Source organism: Heterocephalus glaber, unplaced genomic scaffold (genome assembly GCF_053883595.1).
Source record: "Heterocephalus glaber isolate CG9 unplaced genomic scaffold, H.glaber_assembly_v1.0 deba00001442, whole genome shotgun sequence".
NCBI classification, from domain to species: domain Eukaryota; kingdom Metazoa; phylum Chordata; class Mammalia; order Rodentia; family Bathyergidae; genus Heterocephalus; species Heterocephalus glaber.
The window spans coordinates 48,427,710-48,448,634 of record NW_028258296.1 but is presented as its reverse complement, the minus strand read 5'-3'; the positions used below and the strand labels follow the sequence as shown (position 1 = coordinate 48,448,634).

Below are 20,925 nucleotides of genomic sequence, written 5' to 3'. Positions count from 1 at the left end.
AGTCAGAGAAAGGAGGTTAATGTTAACTCTGAAAGCAATATATTAAGAGTATCTTAAAGCATTTCCACATGCGCAAAAGTTTTAGCTTAAAATAGCAAAAGAAGAAAAGAAAGGAGAGCTAACTTGCCAAGGAGATCAAATTTTGGCCATCCAGGTACCTGTAGCAGAGCCAAACTAAAGGCTATTTCTTTCATTCTTAAGGACTGGAGAGTAAAAGGGCAGAAAATAGGTAACAGATTTGAAGCTCTTCTGAGGCTACACCAAGAGCATTTACCACACTAGCCTGGCAAAAAAAGAATCCAAGAGGCTCCTTACAGAGACAAACTGACCATCAGACAGTGCTTCAGCAAATGTTGGGGAGGAAAACAATGAGACAGTAAAGACGTAGCAAGAACACAGCCACAAGATGGCACATGCTTCCATGCCCTCTGCAAAGACCAAGGTAAAAAATTGTTTGGAAAAATAAACCAGAGGAAAACAGAACAAAAACAAGAAACCAAAAAAAAGAAAGAAACCAAAGAAACTCCGTTAGTAACACAATCAAGTGAGGGAATTACCAGTACAGCAGCAGTCTGTTCAACCAGCGCCGGCCGGCCGGCTGCGCAGCTCAGAGTAAAGGGCACCGCATACTGCGGTGTGATGGTGGCTACTTGAGGGTGGAGAGTTGCTACCATTAGTGGTGTACAGCTTCCCTGAAATGTAGATTAGGCAGGTGAGTGAAACAAACATTGAAGCAGGGTATCTGGATTCAGAAGGGTTCTCATTCCCCAAGTTATTAGTGACAATAAAGTAATTTCACATTACCCAAAATGCATATACCAACACAAACACTTGCCCCCCCTTCACTCTGCACAGCACTGGCTCACTAGGTTAAATGCTAATGGCCCAGAGCAAAAAAGTATAGAAATCTTTCTTGGGCCAGATTCAGGGGATCAATTCTACAAAACAAAGACAGTGAGTGTGTTAAGAATTCTTCCTTCCACTCACAAAATAGGATTCGTGCATTTCAGAATTTCCTATGTCAAAATTTCCTACGCCAAAAACATTTACATACAGAATTTAAAAGGTAATAGTGTTTTTACTATATAAACATTTCATGATTTTCTTCATCATCTTAATTTCATATTTCACGAGAAGTACAATGTTTTAAAGATTTCTACAGCCCGGCTAAACACAACGAATGAAAGAATGAAATACTTGAAGATGCATCCTGATGTAATTTAGCCTCACAACTGTGATAAAATTCTATAAGTAGACAAAAGTGACACCAAAGAAACACACTGGAACCTTGTTTCTTTAGAATACAAAATTTTAACTGGGCCTGTAATCCTAGCCCTCTGAAAGGGTGAGGCATGAGGATTGTGAATTCCAGCCGACCCTGGGCAACTTAGTGACTGAGACTCTTGTCTCAAAAACATTTTTAAAGGGCTGGGGATGCAGCTCACTGTGAAGGCTCTGGTTTAATCCCCAGCACCACATAAACTTAAACACACAGTTTCCCACACACACACTCAAATGCATACTACATCTTTAAGATATTTGGGAGGGTGCCGGGACATCCCTTGTTCCACAAAGAGAGAGTAAACTTACTCAGGCGACCATTTCTCAGTGTCTGAACATTTATCCTTCAAGGCTATGAAGACACTGGCAGAGTTGTAATAATGTTAAGAATGAGTATATAACTCAATTATAGATGTTTCATTTTAATACCACTGAATCATGACCAAGAAAGATCTTATGTTCAAAGCAAACACCATTTTCTAGAACAAAATATCTTTCTCAACAGTGCTTCAGCACTATTGTGCATTCACATGGCTCCAGATTTTACCTGCGTAAGAACTCCTGACTGTATCTGTAGTGGCTGAGCAGCCGGCGCCTGGGGTACAATTGGCACAGCATTATCCATCCTCACAGGGAATCCAGAGTGCTTTGTTGTTGCTTGTAGACCAGCTGGTGAAAACAGCATCACAGTTAAATGGCTTTTCTGAGTCTGAGAGTACTGTTTGTTTTGGGTACTTTTATGGTTTATTTTTAGCTTTTCCACACTCAAGTTTTAGTTCTAAACACTTAAGCCAAAGGAGTTTCATTCACAGAAGACTTGAGACTTAAGAAAAGGGAGACTTGGTTCCTTTTAGGGTAGATTAATGCAAAAGACATATAATACAGAGAGAGCTGGTTTAAGGGAATCCTAATTTTTTTTTAATGTAATAAAATTTAAAAGACAATACTCATCCCATCCCTATTAACAGTATAGGCAAAAACAAAAAATTTCACTAAATACGTTACATTCATCTTTTAATTCATGGTGTGGGAGAGTGACAACTGGTCCTAAAAACTAATCTTTCAAAAGCAAAGATGAATATAATTGTAACTTTTGGTTAAATTATGAAAAGCTTAGTAATTTATAATCTAAGTTATCCTTTTGTTTAGAATGTTTTAAAATGTTTTTCCTTACTCCTCAAAAAATACAAGCTAGTTCATACTTAATCATATATTTTATCTCTAATCAACAGAAAAATGAAGAAATTGTGCCCAGGACAGAAATATTTAAGAAGCAGACATTTCAGCTTGTGGAAACTTTCTTCTACTTATTTCAGCATCTGCTTTTCACTGACAGCCTTCTAGTACAGTTCTTTTGTGATTAAAGGACAGCTGGGAAAACCCAGAATTCTTCGCTGCCTTTAAAACAGTGACTATGTTTTATCTTTTTATTCATTATGCTCTTGGCACAAAAGGCGACCAAATACTTCTATAAATAGGAATATTAGTATTTCGTTCTGGAAAAAAGAGGGACTCAAGGCAGTTCTCCTTTACCAAGACGCGAGAGCCCTCAAAGGCTAACCTATCAAAACTTTCCATACAGAGAATTTAAGTTTCTGTTATGTCTCAAATCCACTAATCCATTAACTGTTAAATAAGGATAGAAATATTTTAAATAGAAGACTCCATCAGTAACATTTCCTAAGCTATCACCAACTATTTTCTCTTAATATACTATAGAAGTGTCAAATAAGTATAGCTCATAAACCATAACACTACTTTTAAGTCAGTCTTCCAGTTTTCCACTTTAATAATTTGAGTAATTTAGTAATAAGTTGTCATTAAGAAAAATTCATTCTAGAAAAGTACAAAGATGGACTAGTAAAATCAGAATTAAAACATCCTAATGATATCTTTAAAAATAAAAATACTACTTACGTGACTGTAAAAAGTAACACACGCAGATATCAAGATTAAAAAGCTGTCAATGATTGTTCCTTACACAATGCTGTCTAATAAGAAAGCTAAACAACACACAATGCTTTACAGTCCCAGGACACGTGGCTAACTTTAAGAAAATATTATTGAAATAGCCTCCCACAAATTGGTATAATGGAAGAGGCAAAATTTAGGAGGAAATGTTCTCTACAGAAGCTCATCTATGATTCCCACAGCAATAAAGTAAAAAAGAACAAAATTACAGAACAGTTACCACTCAGCAAAATGTATTTCTACTCTGGTCAAGTGGAATAGGATGGAAAGTAATTTACAGTGCTGACCGACAAATGTGACTCAAGCATTGGATTGCTAGAGCTATTCAGGAGCAACCACCGGAGCAGTCAAGTTAGGTTAAAACTAGCTGCTGCTTTCCACCAAAAATGGAAACAAAGAGTAACAATGGCAACACTTTGGGAAGGTTCTCCCTGAATCCTGACCTAAAAGAGGACTAGAGTTTTGCTTTTTGTTGTTATTTTTGTTCTACTGAACATAGCCCATTAAATATAAAGAATCTCTGAAGTGTGGAAAGAAGAGTAAAACTGCCGAATTAAAGTACAGGTATGTTGCGAAAGAATGGATGGTGAATGAAAAGTGGGCAACCTGGAATAGAGGACTGTTGGGTAGAAATCAGCATACTAGGATGGCTGGCAGATCAACCAATTCTTTACAGATATTCAAGATTAAATACTGACAGGCAATATATAATTAACACTTCAAAATGAGCATGTGATGAATCCTACTGTCTAGGTTCAAGCATTGTTCTGCTGCACATAGTTACAAGGCTTTGGGCAGATGTGCACGTCCTATTTATAAATTGGGATAATGACATTATCTACCCCCTGGGTTGTTTGTGAGGATAAATTAATATATGTAAAACAACTGAGAACATTCTCTGGCATATGGGAATGCATATCAGGTATCATCATCACTACCTTAATTTCAAAACTCCTTCATTTGAAAATTTTAAAATTTGCTCTACTAGCTCTTTAGGCTATTTACATTTCTAAATAGGAAAAAAATTGTCTAAAATTGTCTTACCTAATTATACCAAAAGAGATTATCTCACTTTTCCCCTCTACCCTTTCAGTTTACATTTTGTTTCATTAAAGGGACTTAAAAGTTATCCTGCTTCATCTCTTAAATATCATCTGAGAAGCAGCGGAAAATTTCAGCACCTCACATCTGAGAACCATTTCAATGAAGAATCAGTCAGCCTCCGACAACTCAAAGTACAGAATTTACTATTACAAAGCATATGTAAGTAGTCTGGTAAATTAGGCTAAATTTGCATTTACAGATTTTGAATCTGCTCCTCTGCTCTCCCTGTGGGTTCTCCCTGGTTTAGATTGCTATTGCTCTCCTGTCCTCCCGGTAATCTCAGTCTCCCCCAGCCCCTCATTTCCTTCTGCTTGCTCCAACTCTGTCAGAAACCAAACAAATCAAAGAATCAGTTAATAAGAAACTAAAGTAAAAAGATAAAAATGCTACCTGCCTCTATGTAAGTGCTATAAGACAGTCTAAATCCTAGTTTATTCCCACAAAGTACTGACATTGACCTTCTATTGGGTAAATTAAGTGTGTTGTCAAGAAACACCTATAAAATAATTTTAACTTTCTGTAACACATGGAGTCAGCCTCTTTCTTCAGCTATTTTGTTCCTTTGTTAACACAAGTTTGCAGGAATAATGTGGGTCATAAACTGAAGAAGATATTGCAATCCCCACCTCCCCCCCGCCCGGTACTGGGAATTGAACTCAGGACCTTGCGCTTGCAAGACAGGCACAGCACCACTGAGCTAAATTCCCAGCCCTTAATATATTATAATTTTGGTGGTTTTTTTTTTTTTGGTACAGGGGATCGAACTCGGGACCTTGCGCTTGCAAGGCAGGCAGCAGAACCACTGAGCTAAATCCCCGACCCAATATACTATAATTTTAATGCCTTCCCACCCAAGCAGCTCAGCTTGTAGAATTTTTCAGTTCAATAAATAATGATCCTTATTATTGAATATAAGAGAGTTCTACATTCTTAATATGCTTTTTACATTTTAGAATAAAATAACCTTTTATTGGGTCATTGCTTCATAATGGAATGATATAGAAAATTAGACAATATATAGCAATTCAGCTTACAACAAATTTTTCAAATATACACATTCTGCCTATTGTACAATACATGCTTATACAAGATACATGATATAATTACAAGGTCTCAAGGGGCAAAAAACTGGTATTAGGAAATTCAATTAAGGAAATAAACTAAGCTCCTACAATGTATCAGACAGAAAATAATTAGAGAAATAACCAGTGTAAAAAGGAAAAATCCACCTTTGGATATTACTCAATTTCAGTTATTATTATAATCAGAAACAGTTTAAAATTGTCAAAGATCAGAATTAAGCAACTAGATCTGCCCAAAGCAGGCAGGTCCAATAAAATACCATACGATACAGGAGTTTCTCCACTTACTTTGAAAAGCAGATGGACACACTATAAATGTTTGTTGGAATGGATCTGTCTGAGTGCAAATCTGGGTGGTTCCAGGCTGCAAGGAAACACCTTGCTGGGCAACTCCAGGAACTGGTGCTGCAGATGATGGGTACAAAGCTGATTGGTAGTTTAACAGTGAGACATCTGAATTAGCCAGAGAAAGAGTAGCAGCTGCTGCAGTAGAACTGGAAGCTAGGACACTGGCCTAAAAAACAAAGAATTAAATTTGTATACTGATATAAGTTGAAGATAGACAGCATTTACATGTATTTACAAATATGACATAGACAGAATCTATCCAGAAGAATTCAGACCAAACTATTAAAATGTAATGTTAACTGTCTTTGACATAACTTCTTGCTTAACCAATTTCCCCAATCCCTAAATTTAAATATACTGCAAGGTCCTGTACTGATCATAGCTACACAAACTTCAACTACTTATGCACAAAAATCACTGCATGATAGATCCAAGAAATCTCACATGCTCCTAACTTAAAAATCAGACCTAGCTAAGAAACTGGGAAGCTTACATCATCTTCAGAAACAAATGTAAATATTACTGGTTAGCAAATAAATGCAAAACCATCTTTAGTGTTAATTATTCAAAATACCCAGTGATGAGTAATATAAAATTTTTCTCTTAACAAGGAGAGTCATTTGGCTAAAATTAATAAAACTAACAGCATTACATAGTACAACAGACCCTATTTGACTATGTTAAGATTCATGAGAGCATGGAATAATAGGATTTAATTTTTTTCAGTATGTGACCACTGGTTATTATCAGTCTAACTTATCTTCCATCACTTTTGCCAAGCAGAAAATTCTTAAGCTGTAACACCAAAACAAAGACTAGTTTCTTTACTTCACCCTGTACTCTTACTAGTTTCTATCCTACTTAAGCTCGAGTTTCCAAAATCATTTACTGAATACCTGATTGTGCACTGTATTGAGCTGGTTGCTGAAGCTCATGGTTAGATTTGTGCTTGTATTTGGGGCAACATGGGTAGTGAAGGGACTCTTGATCTGACTCACTGTATCATACATATGAACCCTCCGCTTGCAGATCTCCATGTTCTGGAAGCAAGATTTAACACTGAAAGAGATTAAGGATTCACCAAGTGAATGCTGAAACTTAAATTGAAAACAAATAACTTAAAGATAAAGATCAAAGTTTTTTAAAGCACTTTAAAAAGTCAGATTCAAGACTTTATAATCATAAAAAATACATATCTCATGACTTTTCAGTGAGAAAGAAAAGCATTGTGACCCAGATGCATGACCACCAAAACTGGTACTAACTTGATAGTTCTGTGCAGGATGGTAACCAAGAATCACATCAAGGAAAAGGCTCAGACTGCACCATACTCACTGATTGCTGTGTGGAAAATCCAGAAGGTGAGTCATTGTCACAAACTGATGGTTAAGAGTTTTCAGGGGAGTAATCCTCTTATCTGCATCAATTGTTAACATTTTTTTTAACAGATCAATGTATTCTCTTCGATCAGCCTTCTCTGCCAACATGTCTGTTCCCTCTAAGTCTGTAGACATATTCACCTTCCAAAGAAAATTTAGAAATATTATATTTCATCACTTAAATTGAACAGTATATTAAAGCAATTAATGCACTGGCCTTTCTCTCCAAAATAAAAAAGTAAATAGTGTCACCATTTGAGAAAAAAAGAAACCTGGGGAAATTCTTTTCATTACAGTGTAATTTTCACAGGTAAAAATTTTTATTTTACTGACTAAAAGGTAGAATAAAGCCAAATAAATTCTCGTTATTAAAATTTTGGAATAAATAAGCAAAAGTGATTATTTCTTAAATATAAAAATTTCTATTAAAAAGGTTAAATGACATAATAAGTGTGAAGTGCTTTAAGTAGAGTTTAAAACATAAGTACTCAATAAATGTTAGTTCTTATGTAATTATTTAACAGTGAAAACAGGACAAGAGAGAAACCTTCATAAACAATATTTAGCCATGTATAGTGGCACACACTTGCTACCCCAGCATTCTGAGAGGCTGAGGCAGGAGGATTACAAATTCAAGGCTAGAATGGGAAACTTAGCAACTTAGCGACTTAACAAGGCCTGGTCTCAAATCAAAAATAAAAATGGTTGGGGATGTAGCTCAGTGCAAAAAACCTGGGTTCAATTCTCAGTACCCCCTCAAAAATAAAGAAAGAAAGAAAAAAAAAGAAAATATATGTATATATAAAACAAAATTAAAAATATATATAATGTATATAACAAAATAATTTCAGATATTGAGTATATTTTGTTAGGATTCGAATGTTCTTTTACTATACAGCAACAGCAAACTATTAACTTTTTAGGTAAAAACTGAAAACAAGTAACTAAAAAGACAACAGACTATGGGCTGGGGATGTAGCTCAGTTGCAAAGTGCCTGCCTGGCTAGTGCAAGGTCCTGAGTTCAATCCCTGGTACTGCAAAAAAAAAAAAGACGACAGACTAAAAGCATCTCTAGTACAACCAGTAGAACTGTATCTCTGATTATAGAAACACATAAATGTCTGGGTTTCTGAAAGCTGCCAGTTACCTGAGCCATGTCATCTAAACAATTAAAAATGTACTTCCGAGCTTCTTTTGATTTTATTCCAGTCTCCAATTCATGTTCTTCAGGTGTCTACAAAATATGAATTTTTAAAAATTCCATCTGTACATTATTTCCACAGTTTATAAAGCCAGAATATATATTAAGTGTTGTCACTTTGCCAACCACAGATGGCATAAATTACTATCAGAAATTCTGATGGAGAGATGCCACCTTGCTCCCTAGCCACCCCTTCAATAGTGATAAACATGCAACCAATGATGCAGTACAGTTCCTAAAAAATGTCAGGTAGGAAAGGACATTATCATTTTTCTCTTAAAGCAAGCCTGAATGAACTGATATTTCAAATGCTCACTGTTCAATGGGCTCCAAAGCAGAGTGTCACAGAGTTTATCAAATTACTCATAAATTTCTCAAATTATAGGAGTAGGTTCAAAAGTAAAAGGTAGATACATGTAAAAAAAAACAAAACCAGATACTTGTTTCAAGAAAATACACAAGGCTTAAATGTCAGCAGTTAGAAAATTATGTTGTTTTATCATGTATATTGAGAATTCTCTACAAAACAGTCATTAATAAATTTCTCTAGTTCTTCATATTACTCAATGGTGATACAATTCTCCATACCCTCTCAATTGCTAATTCAAAATATACAAAATAACCTTAGCCAACTAAACTGGCACTTAATTTTCTTTCAACTAAAGATAAGGCCAAATGGATACAATGAAATAATTTTTGAAACTGTTTCCTCCTCCAAATATACATTCCCCCTCTCCTTTTCCTCCTCTACCTCAAAAATGTATTAACTAAAGCCTAGATTCAAAGTTAGGGGTGGGGAGTCCAGGAATGGGCTTTACAAAAGGGAAAACAGACCTTAAGTCTCCACAGTGGGTACCCCAAATTAGGATCTCTGTTGAAAAACCTGGTAGTTTTTGTTCCAGCACTGAGAAGATATTCAGCTGGCAGGCCTTGTGTTTGTGAAATGTATCGAATCTGAAATATCAAAACCATCAAACATCATTTGGAGTGAAAAAGATTATTAAAGACTTTTACCTTAAAACATTAATTCTAGCCAAGAATAAAATAGAAGGTACTGCAAAGAAATTAACTCTTTAATCATTACTATTGAAATTTAGCTCTAAATAATCTGTAAATATATACTAACCTATCCATAGGTAATACCCAAACATTCATTTAGTAATTACCATGTTACTATATCTGCTATTTTATTTATTTATTTATTTTTATTTTTTTAGTACTAGGGATCAAACTCATGATCTTTCACTTATGAGGCAGGCTAAATCCCTGGCCCTGTATCTGCTATTTTAAAAGAAATCCAATTTTTAAATTATTGAGTATAATATTTTTTGCTTTCTTGTTAAACTTTTGATACAAAGTTCAGAAAACTTTAGATTTCTAGGACAGACCAGAACAGTTTCTAAAAAACCCTCTGTTCATGAATTACTATTTTTTTCTTTTCTTTTAATGTGTTATCAAATGAAGAAAAAGATTAGGAGAAATTTTTCTTCAAACTTTCTTCCTGGGCAACCAATTTGGGACCCCTCCTGTTTCTTGGAACCCCTCCTGTCTTTCCTGTCTCTATTCCCCATTCCTATTCCCCAATAAATTTTCTTACTCTTTTAAAAAAATGTAGGAATTAATTCAGCTTCTCTATCCTCACATCAGTAGAGGACAGACACTATATTTTATTCAGTCAATATTTATTGACCACCTACTATGAACTAGGATAGCAGCTCTCAATGTGAGGTATGGGAGAACCCCTGAAGGTCCCCAAGACCTCTTCAAGAAGGTCTATGAAATAAAAACTATTCTCATAATAGTACTAAGATAACACTAAAAACTTCTTCACTCTTTGCAACTCTCTTTTTATGGATATGCAATAGAGATTTCCAAAGATCATATGAGATGATGTCACTGCTCTCTTGGCTACGAAATGTGCTTGTATATTTTTCTTCCATAAAAATTTTGCTTTAGGAGTTGGCGGGGGGGTGGGGGTAGCTAGATGGTACAGTGTTTAGCTAGCATGCATGAGTCCCTCAGGTTCAATCCTTGGCATAAAAAAATTGTTTTATTATTCATTCATACCTATGTTTGCTTCTACAATTCTTTCTAACAAGGAAAGCAACAAAAGAGGTGATCTGCTTCTCTTCCCACCCTTGAGATCGACACAGGAGCCTTTTTCTTTTTTTTACCAGACCCACACCACATATGAATGGCTATAGTTAATGCGAAATTAGAAATTTATAAGCAAGGGAGAAAAATCTTACTTTCCATCTCTCCTCACCCCCAAAATTTTCAGTTTTAACTTCTAATGCAGTATATATTGATAGAAGCTACATAAACAGAGATTTTTAGGACCCTCACTAATATTTTTTTTATCCTCAATTTTTTAAGAATATAAAGCAAGGTCAGCCAACTATGCTTGTAGGCCTAAACTGACCTACCATCACAAGGCAATTTTAGGCAACAGCAAGATATTGCTCAAATCTATAGGAGCTACCTAACTTGAAACCAAACTATAACATTACCAAAAAAACATCGTGAATGTGTTAAGAACATTTTTAAAGTGAAATGTTTTTAAAATCCAGGACAAAATTTGTGGAATGAAATAGCAAAGGATATTTTAAGTGCTAGGGTAAAGGATATTTAAAGACATATAAAAATATCTCACAATATACAAAATAGAAAAGCAGATTATAAATTAAATAAATCTTAAATTTTCTTTAACCATTACATTGATTCTAAGAGCCACATCTTCACATTAACATCTTTGAAATCAGGATGACAGCTGATAGCTATCAAAGTCTAAGCAGTAGCATTCTTAAGAGTTATAGAAAAATGGTATGTCTCTCAATCAAAGGTATCTTACATTTGAGAAATGTGTTATTTTATATCCAGTTTTTATTCTGAACAAAATGAGATATAATACATATTCATTTATTCTTTCAATAAGTATTTACTGAGGCAAGCAGTGGTGATTTTACAAACATAGTTCTTGTTCTTATAGTCTGCAGTCTAATAAGGGAGAAAAACATTCAATAATCCCAACTAAGTTAGCAATTTGGAGGAATGAAAATAAAGGTTCCTACAGAAATATATGACAAAGGAACCTGAACTACATGGGTGAGAAATTCCTTGGGAAAGTGGTACTTCAGTTAATAAAAGAGCAGGCATTCACTAAGTGACCTAGGTGGATGATGGTAAAGTATTCCAGCCCCTGGGAACTGTTTGTGCAAGGGCCCAAACTTGAAGGAAGAATGTTCTTAACCAATGCTGAAATGACACCGGGGGGGGGGGGTGGGGTGTCGAGGGGTCAGGTCTGTACAAGGCCTCAAAGGCTGTATTAGGGATTTAGCCTTTTATTCTAGAAGCAATTGCAAATCACTAAAGCCAAAAGGGTATGGCAAAAAACAAATTTGTCTGTTGAAAAAAATCACTCCAAACAAACAAAAAGAAGAAGAGGAGAGGCTACGGATTTAGCTCAGTGGTTCCACAGCCTGCTTCGAAAGCACAAGGTCCCGAGTTTGATCCCTGGTACCAAAAAAAAAAATTCCTAGTATCAAGAAGAAGAGGAAGAGGAGGAAAAGGAGGGGGAAGAAGAGTGGGAGGAGGAGGAAGAAGAATAAGAAGGAAAAAAAGGAAAAAATCACTTAGGAAGAATGATTGGAAAAACACCAGGGCAGAAAAGGAGATATGGTCTAGTAGCTCAAGTAAGTGATCAAGATACCGAGACTAGTGGAAAAAAATGAACAAAATCAGAAGTATTAAGATGTACAGAGTCAGGAGATAGGCATGCACATGTGCACACCTCCACACATACTGCAAACTATGTTTTCCTTCACAGAATTTATCTCAATTCTATTATATAATTATGAAAGTATTCCCAGGGCCGAGGATTTAGCTCAGTGGTGCCACCACCTGCCTTGCAAGCTCAGGTCCTGGGTTCGATCCTCAGTACCAAAAAAAAGTAATCCCATTACCAAACTATACCTACTGGAGGGCAAAGACAATGTTTTATTCAGCACTGAATCTCTAGGGTCTATAAAGTAGGTATTCAATAAACACTTGATGAGGGGTAATGGGGGGATGAATAGAGTATGTCATGTGCATGTATTTAATGTGCATAACCAATATGCATGGATAAAAACATATGATAAAAGTTAATAATATACAGTAAACACAAAATACTGTATACAAGAACAGAAGCGGTTACTTCTGAGTAGTAGAAAGTACAGAAATAGAAATCTTTGTCTCCTGGCTTACTACATCTCTATATGCTTATGAAATTAAAACATTAAAAAATTTTTACATAAAATGAGAGGATTTCATTGTGAAAATAAAATGGGAAGCCATCACCCCAATGCTTCCACAAAGCTTAAGATAGTTTATTAATGAAAAGTCCACATTCAAGCAAATAAAAAGTATTATCATTTGTTATTTTATTTTTTATGGTACTGGGGATCAACCTTGGGAAATTGTGCTTGCAAGGCAGGCGGCAGAACCACTGAGCTAAATCTCCAGCCCTCATTTGTTATTTTAAACAATTAAAATGTGTTTGACAATTGGAAGCCATCAACTAATACCTAGAGAAGGCACTCACATTTGACTTCAAACTGATAATGCAGCTGGGCATGCTGGCGCACATCTGTAATCCCAGCACTCTGGGAGGCTGAGGCAGGAGGATCAAAAGTTTGAATCAGCCTGGCAACTTAGTGACTAGTGAGGCCATTTCAAAAATAAAAAGTAAAATAAAGGCTGAAGATATAGAGCAACATGAAGGTTTAATCCTCAGCACTTAAAAAAAAAAAAAGACAAATGCTATAAAATCTCAGTTATAGTACCTAAGAAAAATCCACAGCTAGCATCATACTTAATAATGAAACCCTGAATGGGCTGCATGTGTTCCCAAAGTCAGGAACACAAGGGTGTCCACTCAGGATATTTCTATTTAACACTGAACTAGAACTTCAGGGCAAAGTATTTAGGCAGGGGGGAAAGGCAGGCATAGTGGTGCACACCTGTAATCCTAGCATCAAGGAGACTGAGGCAGGGGGATCACAAGTTCAAACCCATCCTGACTAACTTAGTGAGACCTTGTCTCAAAACTAACAAACAAAATTTAAAATGGGCTGGGGATATAACTGGACATAAAACTCAGTGTGAAGGTCCTGCGGTTCAATCCCAGTATCAGGGGTCTTCTACATCAGAAAGGAAGACATAAAATTATATCATGATCTTGCATGTACAAATTATATTTGATAAGGGATTAATATCCAGAATATATAAAGAAATACAACTCAACCACAACATTTAGCTCAGCACAGTCAGTCATGCACCCCTGTAATCCCAGCACTCGGTAGGCTGAGGCAGGAGGATCATGAATTCAAAGCCAGCCTGGGTTACACAGTAAGTTTAAGAGCAGCCTGAACTGCATAATGAGACCTTGTCTCAAAAAAACAAAAGGAGGCTGGGGATTTAGCTCAGTGGTTCTGCCACCTGCCTCACAAGCACAAGGTCCTGAGTTTGATCCCCAGTACCAAAAAAACAAAAATAAAAAAATAAAAAAGGCCACCCTGGGCAATTCAGTGAGACCCAGCCAAAAAACAAAACAAAACAAAAGGCTGGGAATGTAGCTCAGTATTAGAATACTTGCCTCACATGTACAAGGCCATGGGTTCAATCGCCATAGCGGTAAAAATAAATAAACATTTAAAAATGGCCAATACGATAACTGGCAACTGAACGAAAGATATACAAATGGTCAATGCGCACATGAAGAAACATGCTCAATATCACTAATTATTAGGAAAATGCAAATCAAAATCACAATGAAAAGCAGCTTTATACACAGAAGGATAGTTATTATTTTTAGGAAAAACCAAAATGTTGACTAGGAGGTGGAAAAAGTGGAATCTTATGGATTGCTGATGACAATGTAGAATGGTGCAGCCTCTGTGGAAAAGTTTGATGGCTCTTCAGAAAGTTAAACATAGAATTTCCATGACCGAGAAATTCTACTCCAAGTAATATACACCCAAAAGAATTGAAAACAGAGAATTTGATACTCGTACACCAATGTTTATGGAAGCATTATTCAAATAGCCAAAAGGTACCCAAGGGTCCATTAACATATGAATAGGGAGAAAAATGTGTTATATACCTAAATGGAATACTATTTAGCCATAAAAAGAAATGAAGTTCTGTTATAAACTGCAGTAGAAAGGGGCTTTGAAAAGATCATGCTAAGCAAAAAAGGTCAATCATAAAAGATCACATATTGTATGTGATGAACATGATATGCCAGAATAGGTGAATCTAGAGAGAGAGAAAGTAGATTAGTGGTTGTCTATAGTTGGAGGAACTGAGAGACAAGGGGAGGATAGGGATTAACTGCTCAAGGTTTCTTTATAAAGTGATAAAAAGGTTGTAAAATTGACTACAGTAATAGTTGGAAAACCCTGTGAACATACTAAACAAACCACTGAACTGTAACTTAAATGGTTGAACTGTATACAATGTGAATGATAGCTCTATAAAATTACAATTAAAAAAAAAAACTCAGCAGGATCCTGCCATACAAATCCTTTGGTATTACCAGTGCTGCACCAAGATAAACTATTCCCAATCTTGCTTCCCAACAACAGCATCCTATTTATTCAACACGGGAAAAAGTACTTCCTACTACCACCCAGTTTCATTCACATCAACACACTAAAACATTCTCACAACCATCAGACCATTTCTTTACAAGGAAATCCTCAGTTGTACCTCAGCTTCTAAATCCAACTATACTTGCTTCCACTTCCTAGAAAATTTACAATGCTAATCTGCTTACTAAAATTGAAGTAAAGCCTCAAAATAGTTAATCTCAGAATGGCACTCTCAGGCTGTAATTGCTCAGAGCAAGGTTTGTTAATCAGGAGTGTATGAATTTGCAGAAGTTGTATGCAAATTAATGTGTGTATATTTTCTGAAAAAACCCACAATGCTCAGATTCTCAACAGGAATTTAGATCCAAAAAGGAGTAAGAATCAATAGTCTGGTTCAACCAAGATTGGCTATGATCATTTACTCCCCTCCACACTTTCTAAATAAGGAACACAGTTTCTCACAAGGTAAAGATTAAAAATTTATAAAGTACAATGTAACTGGTTGCTTAACACATGTACAACACTTTTTAAATATATATTTCTCACAAAGTGATGTTCAAAAAGTGAAATTTTGCCAGGTGTGATGGCACACACCTAAAAGCCTGGCACTTGGGAGGCAGAGGCAGGAGGATGACCACAAGTTTAAGGCCAGACTGAACTGTGGCAAGACTCCATCTCAAAAAAAACCCAGGAAAATGTCAAATTTTTTGGATACTGTTAAGTGCTACATCTACTCAGACTGGGGAAAAATATTCTGGACTGCAGAAGGGAAAACACAGGTTTGCTATTTTTTCCTCCTAATCATTTGATAGCTAGTGATTTCTCATTTTAAAAAAAACAACACCTTGCCTGAACTGCATCAAGACCAGGCCAGTGTGGCCTAGCAGATGGCTATATGCTAGAGGGCAAGGAGCTGGAGTTCTATCTGAGGAAAATCAAGGCCAGAAAGGCAAATAAGTCCTTTCTCCCGGCACTGCTCATATAATAAATGTGTTTATTGTTCTAAAAATAACAACAACAAAAACCAAACAGACCAAAAAAAAAACAAAACACTGGTGCATCTGCTATGTGCCACACACAATGTCAGGAACTTAAGAATGCACTGGTTAAATGAAAATCTCTACCCTCAAGGAGCTTACAATATATATAGTATACAGGGTAAAATCATTTTTTTATAACAGCAAGAAATGAGAATTCACAATTTACTTCCATAGGAAAACTTTTCTTTAAATGAACCAACTCCTTAGGAAAATATAACCTATCTTATCCTAAAGTTGTCTATTTTGACATACAGATCATTTATTACAACACTTTACGACTCAGATGATTCCTCTCATAAATCTCAAATTTTATTTGACAGAGACCCAATCTGTATCCTAACTTCTAGGACCTAATGTGTTTCGGTCTGAAGAAAGTACTTACTTCAGTGTGTGTCATATACAAAACAAAATGACAACAGCTCTGAGTGAGTCATAGATTCATTCTTAAAACTCCAGTTCTTCATCCTTCCTTTGCTTTAGTATCTTAATTCACAAGACACAGCAGTTAACTTAAGTCTCTAATAAATCAATATAGAGCTAGAAAAGTACCAATCTTAGGTAAAATAAAACAAAATCCCTCTGTTTACTATACAGTTGAAACAATCTCAGATCAAGAAGAAAGTAGGAAAAACTCTACTATTCTTTTAAAAATTCTTTGGTAATAATTGGACTCCTCTTTCCCCAGTATCTAAGTAATAATACTTCTCTTCCTCTGGAATCTAAAAGAGCAAGGGTAGGAGTGCTGACCTCCTCCCCCATAGCGTAAATTCACACATAACTTGTGACTCCCCCAAAGCTGAATCATTAACAGCCTGCTGTTGAGCACAAGTCTTACCAATAACACAGTTTGTATGCTACATACATTACATACCTTAAATAGATGCATGGACTTCAAGAGATCACTTTTTCCTGTGACACACAATTTACTAGAGAGGCAAGTGCTTATGGAGAGATGATTAACCTCTGGCAGCTTTTTAAGCAGATACTACCCTTGAGCTCATCACAGGAGCTGACTGTGAAATTACTACAGTAGTACAGTATGTGCTGTAGCTAAGTTTATGCAGGTATGATTTAATACTGATTATGTTTATATTTCACTCAATTGAATGGCATCATGTATGGTCTGTGTGTGTGTAAGTGCTGATAAATTTTAACTTACTATAATAGATTTGTATATACTTTACAGTAGGAAATTATCTATTATCTCTATACACTTATGCATTTGTGATAGATCAAATTTTTCTTAATATTTTCAATTCTTCTAGGCTACACGGTTTGTCTTTTCATTGTCACAAGTCTCCAAAAAGAAAAAGAAAAAAAAAGATGAAAATCTGCGTGTTAAGTGGATCCACACAGATCAAACCCATGTTGCTCAAGGGTCAAATGTACTTGCTTTGTGTTCCCATCAAACACTCTTACCTGATCATACTCTGAAGCACCAGGATAAAGAGGCCATCCCAGGAACAGCTCAGCTATTACACAGCCCAGTGACCACATATCAATAGCTTCACAAAATGGTAATCCAAGAATAATTTCTGGGGCTCTAGCAAAAACAAAAGTATTAAATAAAAAATAAATATTATTTGGGGAAATTAACTATGTTGACTAAATTCTGTTTTAGTATCAGCAAAAGGTATATTTACGTAATGAAATTAAAAACAACTAGTCATCCAAAACTCTGGGCAGGATGTATTTTAGAACTCAGATTTTTCTAATTTCAGAAAGGTAATACAGAACATAAATTATACATTACATAAAAGTACCAATGGAATTCAAGGCAGTGTCCCATAACCAAACACATTAATATTTTTGTAACAAAACACTGAGCAGGCATATTAAGTTGGCTAAATTGCCAATAAATGAGTTTATACAACTTAGGAAAAATTTTCAATTTTGAGAACTAACTTTCTAAATCCCGGAATCACAGATAAAAGAATCACAGCTTTCCTTTTACTTTAGCAACTTTTTAATTATAAAAAAATCATTTAAATGGCCTGGTCAATAAATAAATCTCTGTGACAGAAATGCTTTCTGAAGAGACACGCTGGTTGACAGCAGAATCCAGAGCCAGCTTCTCAGAGTTGGAATCCTAGCTCTATTATTTAACAGCTGAAGGCACATTACTTAATCTCTCTGTGCCACAGGTTCCTCAACAATAAAATGAAGACAAAAAGACTATAAGGAGTTATTGATAACTTTAAATAAATCAATATATTATAGCTTTTGGACCAGTGCCTGGCACATGCCAAGCGCTATATACATGTTGGATATAATAACTATTACTATTATATTATTATTTTACAATTAGGAACTCTGCTTTTGCTTTTAGAAATATTCCTTTCCATTATGCTTCAAGTAAGAAATACAACCCCAGGAAACTTTAAAGAGAAGACAAAGGTAATCCATAAACAAGAGCTTTATATGTATGACTGTATCTAAAATAAAACTATTATCCCCATTATAAAAGAGAAAGCAGAAGCAAAGATAGGTTAAATAATGTGTCCAAACTAACTCAGTAAATGGTGGAGCAAAGACTTGAGTCTCCACAGTCTGTATGACTCCAGAATTAAGTTTATTACGCTATCTTTTAAAGAGTAAGTTACACAGACACCCATCTATCTGCCATGGTGCTATACATGAGTCTTTCTCATACATGACTAAAACTAAGAGAAAATTGGGCTCAAAATGCCCCTAAGATATAGCTCAATGGTACATTCACAATGCCCTGATTTCAACTCCTAAGTAGCTGTGAAATTTACTTAACCTCTTTCTTCCTTTGTCAAACGGAGATATTTTATTACATACAATCTAAGTGTCACTGGTTATAGATGCAACATTAGTTATGTAACACATAAACTAAAACCACTGCCATTAAAATATTATCATTTGCAAGAATCTTAATTTTAGAGATGTCAAAATGTGCAATTTAGAACTGATGATACACAATGATATGCTTTTCTTTTTTTGTGTGGTGCTGGGGATTAAACCCAGGGTCTCACTATGCTAGGCAAGTCTTCTTAAATTGGTTAGACGCCTTTGAACTTGTGATCCTCCTGCCTCTGACTTCTCAGTAGCTGGTATTGTAAGTGTGTAACAGTAACCTATATTACTGGCAATAGTAACCGATATTTTTAGGGTTATTATAAAGACTTGGAGTTGAAACCAGGGCATTGTGAATGTACCAAAGGCATTTTGAGCCATTTTTCTTATTAGTTTTAGTCACATGTGAGAAAGACTTGTGTATAGCACCAAGACAAACAGATACGTGTGTATGCAACTTACTCATTGAATGACAGTGTAATATACTTAATCCTGGAGTCAGACAGACAGACCACTGAGACTCAAACTAAGAGGTTAAGTAACTCACACAGTTATAAACAAAGAGGTTAAGTAACTTATCTGAGGTTACCCAAGTGTTAAATGATGGCACCAAGACAGGATGAATCCAGGATCTAAATTCTTAAGTACCTCATTTTTTTTTTTTTTTTTTGGTACCGGGGATTGAACTCAGGTCCTTGCGCTTGCGCAGCAGGCGGCGAAACCACTGAGCTAAATCCCTGGCCCATGTACCTCATTATTTTTTAAAATGTCCTTTCCTGGGGACAGGGATTTAGCTTAGTAGTGCCTTGTCTGCCTCACAAGCACAATGTCCTGAGTTCGATCCCCAGTACCGCCAAAAAAAAAAAAAGTCCTTTCCTTCTTAAAAAACATAGAATTTACTTGGGTAAGGGGCGAGGGGTTGAGATAGGGTCTCACTATATAGTTCAGGCTAAACTCACTGTAGCCTAGGTGGGCCTCAAATTCATGGAGATCCTCCTGTCTCAGTTTCCTGAGTACTGGAATGACAGGTATGTGCCACTGTCTGACAAGTCACAGTATTTAGATCTGTATGACACTTCAGCTCCAAACTCCTCATATTATCATGGGAGGAAAATGGAAAAGCAGATCTCATCATGTGCCAGCTAATTATAATTAGTTTCAGGTAAAACCTGCCTCTTGTTTTATTATGTGTATGGAGGTGAGGGGTAAGGAGCAGGGAAAATATAAAGATATTTCCCTAAAGAATATCCTCCCCAAGTAATTACAATCATCAACAATAGCCCTTGGAAAACAGGGTAGACTGGGGGACTCCACATATCTGATCCTTATACTGAAATACCAGAAGGCCTAGGACTGCTCTGTCTTATACTACTTAACAGTTAAGGGTAGAACCACCAATATCACCAGTTTTTGTAGGGTCTGATGTGAACTGTGGTTTTGTTCACCAAAGAAACAACCCTTAAAAGTGACATTCCTGTCACAGTTGACTAGAGCCACATATTACTGATGGAACTTCAGAGTTCAATTAAATTACAATCATTATAACATGTTTTTAAGACTGCACGAGATAGGAACATTAATAAAGCAGTGAGTAAAAGTACCCTGAAACAATATAAAAGCTTTTCCAAAACTGAAAGAGAACAAAATTTTCTACTCTCAGTGAGCAGAATCATTAATTTTCAAGTTCATGACAGTGCCAAAAATAGCTGGCAGGGGGAGCTCAAATGGCCTTGTGCCAAAGTAAAAACTGGGCTCAGAACATTCCAAAGCATCAAGTGAAGAGCAGTAGATTGATTTTGCCATTCCCACTCCACCAGGAAGACATTTAAAATTCAAAAGGTGGGCTAGGGGAATGGCCAGGTCACCTAATAACCTCTGAGAAGGTAGGAGTACTATATGATAACTGTTAAGTCTTCAAAGCTTAAAAGTTTCAAGAACATTACAGAAAACACTAATTCCAGCTCCCAATCCTCATTTTATAAAACAAACAACTAAAGATTGGCTGGATTCAGTTTTTTCATTTGGTCTCACCCTGCTTCTGGAGCAACAAAAGCAGCTAAGGATTT

General features: G+C 35.9%; 1 protein-coding gene across 3 annotated transcripts in view; it reads right to left on the bottom strand.

Annotated features, from left to right (window-relative positions):
* The window catches only part of Hipk1 (homeodomain interacting protein kinase 1), a 53,478-nt gene that overhangs the window by 12,927 nt on the left and 19,626 nt on the right, over nt 1-20,925 (bottom strand). For all 3 annotated transcript variants that reach the window (XM_004853766.4, XM_004853765.4, XM_004853767.4), the window contains exons 3-10: nt 17,459-17,582; nt 9,202-9,321; nt 8,314-8,400; nt 7,122-7,306; nt 6,683-6,845; nt 5,727-5,952; nt 1,829-1,950; nt 558-692 (exon numbers count right to left, since the gene is read on the bottom strand). In XM_004853766.4, the coding sequence (XP_004853823.2) occupies nt 558-692; nt 1,829-1,950; nt 5,727-5,952; nt 6,683-6,845; nt 7,122-7,306; nt 8,314-8,400; nt 9,202-9,321; nt 17,459-17,582 (1,162 nt within the window). The remainder of the gene's footprint in view (nt 1-557; nt 693-1,828; nt 1,951-5,726; nt 5,953-6,682; nt 6,846-7,121; nt 7,307-8,313; nt 8,401-9,201; nt 9,322-17,458; nt 17,583-20,925) is intronic.